Genomic DNA, 9,991 nt, shown 5'->3' on the forward strand with positions numbered 1-9,991 from the left:
CAAAAAAAAAAAAAAAAAAAAAAAAAAAAACAGAAAAGGGCTGGGGATGTGGCTCAGTGGTTAAGTGCCCCTGGTACCAAAAAAAAACCAACAAACCCAAAAATCCATTATGAAAATCCCTCCTAGTTCAAAACATTTCAACAGGGCTATCACATGGACATGAATCACTGATGGCCAAATGGCCAGACTAAGTGTTTTCTCATGACCAATGAACCACCCCCAGGAAGGAGCGTCTCTGGGGCTCCCAGGGCTCCTGTGCACAGCACCTCATGCTGTGAGGGGTGCCCAGCAGCCCACGAGCCCCCTGGCTACAAGCACTGCCTCACCTGCCTCACTCTTGTCCTCTCAGGGAGAGTTGGAGTTCTGGGCTTGAAGAGGCAGAACACAAAACCTGGAAAACTGAGGATGCCTCCCACTTTGGGGAGCTCCTGCCTGGAAGGAGCAGCTGGCGTAGAGCACCCAAAGCTCTGCAGTCAGGAGGGTGCCCTTGCCCACAGCGTGGCGACACTTACCAGAAAGGGGGTCATACAGTCGCAGTAGAAGCGAGACCACAGTGGATTTGCCAGAGCCACTTGGGCCAACCAGAGCTGTGACAGATCCTGCCGGGATGGAAAGGCTGAAATCCTGAAATATGGGCACCTCTGGACGAGCCGGGTAGGCAAAGTGCACGTTCTTAAACTGCAAGGCGCCTTGGAAGCTCTTCTCACGTAGAGTGACCCCTTCTGAAACACAGGAGGGACCCAGGTACTTAAGGCAAAAACCAAACTTGTCTGAAGATGGACAGGGGATAGGGGGACCCCTGCAGCCACTTAGAGGGCACTCCTGGGGAATGAAGGTACAGACCTGTCTCTAAGGCTGGCTATACGGCCACCCTCACCTGCTGCAAACATAGCACCACGTGTATAAAGGCTCATTTGACCTCACAGCCCAAGAGTCCAGCTTTTCTGTGGTCATGGGGTAATAGAGGCCAGCCTGGCTGGGCTAGCAGTGCAAGTGAGATCCAGCCTCTGAGCAGTCTGATGTAAACCCACTGGCCTCTCCCAGCCTACTCTCCTGGTGCAGGGCATCATGTCACCCTGAATAAATACTCGATGACGGGAGTGTTGCACAACAGTGGAGTCAGAAGTCTGCTCTGCCAGTGCCACTTGCCCTGGTGTGGGAGACAGGGCTTAGCCTCTTGTGGGGTGTGTGTCCAGGGCCATCACACTGGAGAGCACCATCTTGCTGGACCTGCCCACCCCACAGTGCCTAGGAGCCCATGAGGGTGAAGAGTGGTCACAACCTCTGCCAAGTCTGCTGAGTCTATGAGCTGGCTCAGGCCGAGGGCTGCAGGAAGCTGCCCACAAGCAAGGAGGAGGCTCCAGCCACTCAGTACCAGGTCCTTCACCCCACCCCAAGTGCCAAGAAATACAGTCTTTTAAATGTTAGGTCTGGCCCCTTCCTCCCATCCCAACCCCTCACAGGTCTGCTTGGTAAACTGGCTGTGGCCCTTCTTGGAGGTCAGTGTCCACACATCTAAGGATGGTGGCCTGTAGCAGCTGTCCTTCCCTCATCCCCTCTCAGAGGAAACCTGAACCTTTCCCTGCTGTGCATGGGGACCATGTCCTTGTAATGTGCTGGACTTAAGAAGCCAGACTGCCTCACCCCCAGCAGACAGCAGCCCATTTCACACCCACCGTCAATAGGCATCTGGGGCTGCCTCTCCAAGAGCTCCCAGAGCCGGCCACCGGCACCCAGGCCCTTCATCAGCTCTGAGTAGAAAGAGCTCAGACCTGCAGAAGAGAAGCATCCATCAGCATGGTCAGGAAGGACACCGCAGCTCCATCCCACGGGAGCCCTGCAGAGGTGCACTTTAAAGTGAGATCTGTCACTTCTGAGTCAGGAGGTGAAACCGTCCTCACCATTCCCTGACCCCCCCTTGCTTCTGGGCAGCGAGCCGAGGCTGGTGTGCTGAAGGCACTTCCACTTTAGGTGTTTTCCAGTTTTGGTCGGTTATAGGGACACAGCCCATCCCTCAGTCAGGGAGTCTCTGTACACAAAGCACTCTGAAAACTGAACCACAGGAGGGTGCGGTGCCCACGTCTGTCATCCCAGCTGCTCAGGAAGCTGAAGCAGGAGGATCACAAGTTCAAGGCCAGCCTGCACAACTTAGCATGGCCCTCAAAATAAAATAAAAAAGGGTTGGTGTGCAGTTCAGTGGTGGAGCAGGACAGAAGAAAAGCCTTTGCTTTCAAACAACAAAACCTTCAAGTCAGACACCAGGTCCACTGACAACACAGAACCAGCATCTTTTAACCAGACCTCAGTCACTTGCCTGGTCTTTCCACCACAGGCTGGGAGGAAAACAAGGCCCACAGCCATCTGCCAGGCTGGCCGGGGTCTTGTGCGAGGTGCAGAAAAAATACTCCAGACTTCACAAAGGCTTTTCCCCTTCCAGGAACGGACAGCAAAAGCTAAACCCTGAAAGACCCTCTCTCCCTTTTCTTCCTTTTTTGTTTTTGAGACAGGGTCTCCCTATACTGCCCAGGATGGCCTTGAGTGATTGGGCTCCAGTGATTCTCCTGCCTCAGCATCTAAGCAGCTGGGACAGCAGGCATCCAGCTCTGAGAGAGTCTTGGCAAAAGCAAGCAAGTCTGTTTCATGCACTTGATAATATGTCAAGCAAATATGTCGAGATATATATAAACATATATATAAAGACACACACACACACACACACACACACATTATACCTTAGATTGAACCCAGGGGCTCTTAACCACTGAGCCAACCACTAAGTCACATCCCTATCTCTTTTTACTTATTTTGTTTAGAGACAGGGTTTTCCTAAGTTGATGAAGCTGGCTTTGAACTTGCAATCCACCTGCTTCAGTCTCCTGAGCCTTACAGGCGTTACAGGCGTGCATCACTGTGTACCTCTAAAGTTGATATTTTTAATTGTTCATTTTGAGTATGGTTAGCTTTGTACAAAAGGAGCTTTATTTCCCAGTGATTTGCCAGTAGTATAACTATCGCCAGCACAGGACTGTATTTTCTGTGTCCACAGATGTTCAGCACCACCCTGGCCTCCCTGCATCTGTGAGCAGTGGCAGCTGTTTAAACAGCAGGGATAGAGGGTTCCCAGCAATGCTGAGCTACAGGAGGCCCACAAAGACCCTGAATGTCCCAGAGGGCCCACTGGCTACTCTCATAACTGCATTTTCTTTTAAAGCCCAGTTGGAATAACATCATAGGGAATGTCTGTACAGATGAAAGCCTGATTTTTAATTCATAAATCCCCAAATCACTTAAATTATGTACCTCCAATGCTCAGTCCAACCCAGAAGGCATACATGAGGAAGGAAGAGAGCTCGCCCACCGTCATGTGGGCAGCACCCATCAGCAGTCCTCCCTTGTACAGGACGGATAGCACGATCAGGTTCCCAGACAGTCCCGTCTGTGGGAGGAGAAAACACAGAGTCAGGGAAAACCAAGGGCCTCTTTGGACACTAAAAGCAGGGACCAGGCCTCTGATTTCCTTCTTCAGACTTAAAATTTCATCTGGATTTCAAACAAAACAATGATTCAAAATACTGAAACAGTATTGCCATAATCTCATCACCATAAAAACCTAGGTGCTGAGACACCCAGCAGGCTCCCATTCCACTCACTCTGTTCCGCCTGCAAAGGAAGACTGAGGACCCGTCGCTCACCTACACATCTGATGCTGTGACTCCACACTGTGCTGGCCCTGGTGCCCTGCTAGACCATCAGGTGGTGTGGGGCCTCGGTAAGGGCAGCCTTCTCTGGGTCACTGTTTCCATGTTAACTGTGGCAATCACCAAATCACCTCTAAAGTTCTTTCCAGTTTGGACATATCACTGAAATGTGTCCTATTTAGGTTTATGGCAACCGAGTTCTTACACTTCCTGCTTGAAAGACTCTGAGGTTATCCAGGTTAATCCTTAGTAGGTATCAAATTCATCTGTATCACAATGACCCAGAGCCCTGTTCAAACACAGACTTGCTGCCCGGCCCTGGTCGAGGTCGGGAAAGTGGGAACTAAGGGCCCCAGATAGAGCTCACCCTGAGAACCAGCCCAATCTGCCCAGGCCACCTTCTCCTCATGGTATTTACTTGTTTTCCTGATAATGACTAACTATTTTCTATTGTGTCAAGAGCCACAGAATAAAGATCTCTCACAATCCTAGCACCTGACTTTCCATTCCTTCCAGAATGACCCACTTACTGCTCCGAAAAAGCCAGCCCGAGCAAAGGCCTCCTTCCTTGCCAACTGCATGACATGGTCCACTCTGTGAGAGTATTTCTCCACCTCAGCCACCTCTTTGCCAAAGGCTCGCACAGTTCTGATATTTCCGATGCACTCCTCTGCTAGCTGCAGGGACACAGGTGCATTCATTACAGGGAAAAGGGGCACACTTGAGTCTAGAAGCAGAAGCAAAATGTGATTCTTATTTAAAACACTATCAATGGAAAGACACTCATGAAACCCAGCTAGGTCAGGAAAGGGCCAAGTACACAAACCACCCCACTGTTGAAAAGCACATCAGACAGACAGAGCCAGATGATTGACAGAGAACAGGCAGATGACACACAGGCTTATGCAGGTAAAAAGACAGACTTCAAAACACTGATGGTATTAATTCTGAAGCAGGATTATCCACGTTTTTGTCTTTTCGCATATTCTCACATTTTTCCAATGATAAGCAAGCATGGCTTTATAATGTGAAAATATCAAGTTATTTTCATTTTTTGCAAACCTGGTTTCACACAGCACTCTAGAGCTTGCTTATTGACTTAATGGAGGGCACAGTATCGTCTAGAAACTATTACTAGAACATGACTAGCTTTTTGGCCCTGTCAGAGACAGCAATAGCAAGACATGAGAGAGTGGAACAGTGTCAGGTCAGGCTGGACATGCTCTGTGACGCGGTGCAATGACCGCAGAGGCTGTGTTTGGGGCAGGGTCTGACGTGAGGAAAGGGAGAGCTGTGTCCTGTGGTCCTTGCTCCGAGCCTATTCCCCTGGACACCATAGCACGGGAAGGCCGTTACCTGAGTGGCTTGTGCCAGAGAGTCCTGTGTGGCTTTGGATAGGTTCCTCAGGTATCGCCCATAAGCCACTGCAAGGATGGACATCGGAGGCACCACACTCAGGACAAAAGTAGCCAGGGCAGGTGAGACAAAAAACTGTGGGAAAAGTGGGGGTGCTCATTAGGCAGAGCCGTAGTCTTCCCTGCTCTGTGCCAGGGAAGCGGCTTAATAGCGATATCCCCAGGCCAGGCCGCCTGTCTTGGGAGAGCTTTTCAGACCTCTTTAATCTTTATAAAACCCCACGAGTGCTACGCAGAAGTAAAGTGGCACAGAGCCAATGGAGAAAGATGAGATGCTCGTGCTCAGGCCAATCCGGGCATGTCAGGGCAGCGGGTCCAAAAGTGGGGGCAGATGGGCGTCCAGCAGGGAGAATGCCACCTTTTTTGTGCATGGCAGAGGTGTTCTGTCAACTCTGCAATCCAGTGACCTGTGAAGGGGCACTAGTGCCTGCTCAGCACATGACAGAACCCACTAGGTCCCATCTGCACAGAAAGCAGGTCTCCTAACTGTCCCAGGGAACACCAGGGACTGACGGGAAAGTAATGAGCAGATCCATTAATCGGCTCTTTTCTCTCAGGGGAAACTCCTGCCAAGTGCTCACACAGCGAGCAGCACCCAGGCGCTAGACAGAGGCTTGGCCCACACGTGGGAGTTGGATGATGAGGAGGAAGAGGGGCACATGTCCAGGGCCACCGGTCTTGGGAGGCCTCTCCACCACAGGGCCAAGCAAGACACAGGACTTGAGGAGGAGCGAGTATGCTCACAGGTCCCTGAGGTACTCGGCTCAGGGAGCAGCTCACATCTGATGGTGTCCTCCAGGTAGAGAGGCACAGGCCCCCGGGATTCTCCAGGACTGGGGTGAGCCCAGACCACCCTCCCACCTTGTTCTGCATCCAGGCTTAATAAATGTCCTTCTGTTGCCTAACCAGGGTCCCAGCACCAGAAAGGGGCATTTCCAGGGCAGAGCACACATTTTCACACAGGGAGGAAATGGCAGGGTGGTGTGGGCAATATCCGCTCTCAGGGGGTGGACCCCAGCCCTGTGCAGGGGGAACAAAGCCCACCACTCCTCCAGAGCTGAGGACAGATCCCAATGATGCTCCACAAGAGGACCACTGTGGCTGGAAGTTTGTTTTTACCCCAGACTCCTGTGTGGGAGCCCTAAACCCCAGGGTTGGAGATGAGGCCTGAGGAAGTAACTAAGGCCCAAAGACGTCAGGGGAAGACCTGGGTCAGGGAAGCATGCTTGCCAGGAGGGGCAGCTTTCTCCTATGAGCACATGGCAAGATGCTGGTTACTGACAGGCCAAGGGAAGAAGCTTCAGACTGACCCTGGAATCGCAGCTTCCAGACCACAAGAAACACATGTCTGCTCTCTAAGCTTGTGGACCTCAGCTATGGCATCCAGTGAAGGGGGCAGGCCCTTCACACAGGACTCCTACTACACTGGACTCTCCCTCACAGTACAGAGCTTCCCCAACCGCCGTCTCCTGAGCCCCAGGACCATGAAGGCACTTGAGTGTGGGAAGGCATATGTTCCCGGGGTCTATTTCTCCTGCAGCTATAAAACCATGACACTTCAAAGCTCTTTTCCGTCCTGTACATCAGATCTAGCAGGTAGATGCTAGCAACAGGTCCTTCCAATCCTCGATGCTACGTGGAATACAGAACAAGACCAAAACTCTTCTTCTTGTGAGAAAGCGTTAAAGGGTATGCCCTCAGCCCCCCATTCAGATACCGCCCATTCAGAAACTGCCGTCAAACAAGAGCCTCAGGTGGCCCTGGGCCCGTGAACTGCGGCAGGTGTGGCAGGAAAACCGAACTGCTAATTTCACTTAGGATTGATTAAGATCAATACTCCAGTGATTGGCAAGCTTTCAAGTATGCCTGCAAACCCTCCACAAGTCAAACTATTGTTTCACTTGCAAATTTTAGGAAATCTAAAGCTGGATCAGGCCTTGCCAAGGAAAATTCTGCACCCATATCGAGATGTTACTTAAGTGGAAAACACACATGGAGCTTGGAGTTATAATATGAAAAAAGTAAAATACAGTTCCTCACTAGTGATTGTGACAGGAATTACACGTCAAGATGATAACAGTCATTCACACTGTTAAACAAACACCATCATCATCAGCCCTATGTCCTTTCGCTTTTCTGAGCGTGGTCAGAACACTGAGGTCAGGACGCAGCTTGAGCCACAGCCATCAGGCCCGTTGTGCTGGTCTGAGAACAAACACTGGCTGAAAGTGAGGCGAGCCAACTAGACAGGTCCAGCCAGCCACCAAGGACAGCACAGCCAGGGGTGCAGAGCCCCTCGCAGAAGCACAGCTGCCACCATGCAGAATCGGGTCTACCCCCACAGGCCCAGCTCCCTTGCCTCCCGCTGCTGGGCTGCCAGGGCTCCCGCATGCTCAGAAAACCTAGCAATGTCGAGAGGGGCTGTTCTGTGGAGCTTCTGGAGAGATGCAGGGAGCCCAATGGGAGAGGAGACCCCGTCACTGCAGCCTCCAGGACAGCTGGCCTCCGCCTGTCAGGATGCAGAGAGCTGGCCCAGCTGAGCCCACCCAGCCAGCAGGTCCTCAGGAGAAGCCCACCTACCATCATGCCAATGCCAACTGAGGCCTGGGCTCCAGCCCTGAGCCCGTCCGAGAGGTTTTCAGTCACCGAGCGCCCCAGGAGCGCAGTGTCTGAGGACAGGCGGTTGATCAATTCTCCTGTGCGAGTCTTGTCAAAGAAAGCAACATCCTGCCTCAAAACAGAGGAGAACAGCGAGGTTCGAAGCCTGTTCACAATGCGCTGACCTGTGGAGCAAGCGGAGGGCTCTCAGAGTGCTGCCCAGCACCTGGAGGGCTCTCAGCATGCTGCCTGTCACCAGGAGGGCTAGAGTGGGGCTGCCCGTGAGGGCTTTCAGTGTGCTGCCCATCACCAGGAGGGCACTATGGCTGCACGCAGCCCGTCACTGACTTCCTCCTAGGATGGACAGTGCTGCTGATGAGGAGACAGGAGGTGAGTAGAGAGTATCATGAAGAAGCTCGAGTACATTAAATCTTTCCCTTTTTCTTATTTATTTTTTTGGTACTGAAGTTTGAACCCAGAGGTGCTTTACCACTGAGCTACATCCCTGTCGTTGGTAGTTTTTCATTTTAAGTCAGGGTTTCATACGTTGCTGAGGCTGGCCTTGAACTTGTGAGTCTCCTGCCTCAGCCTCCCCAGATACTGGGTTTACAGGTGTGCACCACCACACCTGGTGATTACACTGATCTTTAAAAGGTAATTTTTCTCCTTCCTGGCACCTCTTTTGCATTGAGCTTCCGGTGCAAGAACTAGTGAATTATCCACACAGTGTTTTATTAACGGAGCGGCACAACAGCCCTAGAGGCAGTGCCCTGGCATCGGCGTTGGGTGTTTTCCTGCCTGCTAAGAACTAGACTACTCAGAAGAAATACAGCAAAGTTGCTGCCCCCGCCACTACATAGCACAGAGCAGAAAGCAGGGAGCCGTCCTTAAAGCCAACCTGCAGCCAAGGGCCTTGTTCTCAAACCTCCTATAAGACCCACATGGCATTTCCCTTACTGCTGAGCCCAACTAGGCAAAACAGAGTCAAGAAGAGAGCGCTGGAGCAACGGCAACTCCAACGTCGTTTCTGGCTGACTGGGATCTGCTGCCCTGAATGTGATGCTGGCAGAGAAGAATAGCTGGGCTGGCTCAGTGGGCCCCTGGCCTCTCTGGAGACTCGCTGCCTGAGACCCACCTGAAGACTGCATGAGGTAGACGCGGACGGCATTGGCAGCTGCACCACACAGGAACACACAGGTCAGCCCCAGGCAGAGGTCGGTCAGGCTGGCACTACTGTCCATGGTGGGGCTGGCATAGATGACATCGATGACCTTCCCCAGGAAGAAAGGGGCAGACATGGTGACAACACTGGACACGGCCAGAAACCCAACAGCGGCTGGAAGACAGAAGGCGGCTCAGTGGGGCAGCTGCTGGGGCTCCTTCCCAACTTCCAGACTGCAGGGCGACCCCAGGGGCCAGGCTCTCCTTTTCACCCCTCACCAGGACAGCTGAGAGCCAGCAGGGCACCCCGGATACCATCCTCTCCCCACCCTGGCATTCTGCTGCAGCTGTGCACACCTGCCTCTCCCTTGGCATCCTCTCTCCCTTAGCTACAGGACAGATTCCAGGTCAGGGCTGGACTCTGTCTAGTATTGCAGGCCTCTGAATGACTTTTGGGAAGCAGTCTCTGGACCCGTTACACATCATTGCATCCCAGGGAATCAGGCACTGGGGCCTCAGCATGTGCTGAGTAATAAGGACACGCGGGTTCGTGTTCCTGAAGACAGACTAGGGGAGAGTCCTGTGGGAAGAGGAGGTACTACAAAATCAAATCAGGAGCACAAAGCACAGACATCTGAACCTGCGGGAGGGCGGCAGTGAAGCCTGCACCAGAGCTTGCCGCTGTGGCTGTGGCAATGGCAAAGGGCACGTGGCGTGCCAGCCAAGCCACGAGCTGTGGAGCAAGCCCCTCCCACTGCTGAGAATGCAACTGGCACGATCTTGATGGAGAGCAGCCTGGCCCAGAGTCCCTCAGACTGAGAACGCATGATGCCTTTGATCCAACAATGCCGGCTCTGAAAACTTCCTGCAGACACACTTCCACAGGGAGTCAAAACAGACTCAGTTGGGTGCCATGTGCCCACCTGAAATCACAGATACTCAGGAGGCTGAGGCAGGAGAATCACAAGCTTGAGGCCAGCCTCAGTAACTGAGTGAGGTCCTAGGTAACTTAGTGACACTGTGTCTCAAAACAAAAATAAAAGTGCTATGATGAGGCTCAATGTTTAAGCACCCCTGGGTTCAATCCCCAGCACCAAAAAAAAAAAAAAAAAAAAAGAA

The 9,991-nt window shown here is 52.3% G+C and overlaps 1 protein-coding gene across 1 annotated transcript in view; it reads right to left on the bottom strand.

Moving 5' to 3' along the window:
- Nucleotides 1–9,991, bottom strand: part of Abcb10 (ATP binding cassette subfamily B member 10) — a 20,448-nt gene that overhangs the window by 3,768 nt on the left and 6,689 nt on the right. The window contains exons 2-8 of the mRNA XM_015504359.2: nt 8,847–9,047; nt 7,694–7,896; nt 5,055–5,189; nt 4,229–4,375; nt 3,301–3,436; nt 1,677–1,772; nt 513–722 (exon numbers count right to left, since the gene is read on the bottom strand). Coding sequence (XP_015359845.2) covers nt 513–722; nt 1,677–1,772; nt 3,301–3,436; nt 4,229–4,375; nt 5,055–5,189; nt 7,694–7,896; nt 8,847–9,009 — 1,090 coding nt within the window. The 5' untranslated portion in view covers nt 9,010–9,047. The remainder of the gene's footprint in view (nt 1–512; nt 723–1,676; nt 1,773–3,300; nt 3,437–4,228; nt 4,376–5,054; nt 5,190–7,693; nt 7,897–8,846; nt 9,048–9,991) is intronic.

This window comes from Marmota marmota, unplaced genomic scaffold (genome assembly GCF_001458135.2).
Source record: "Marmota marmota marmota unplaced genomic scaffold, marMar, whole genome shotgun sequence".
NCBI classification, from domain to species: domain Eukaryota; kingdom Metazoa; phylum Chordata; class Mammalia; order Rodentia; family Sciuridae; genus Marmota; species Marmota marmota.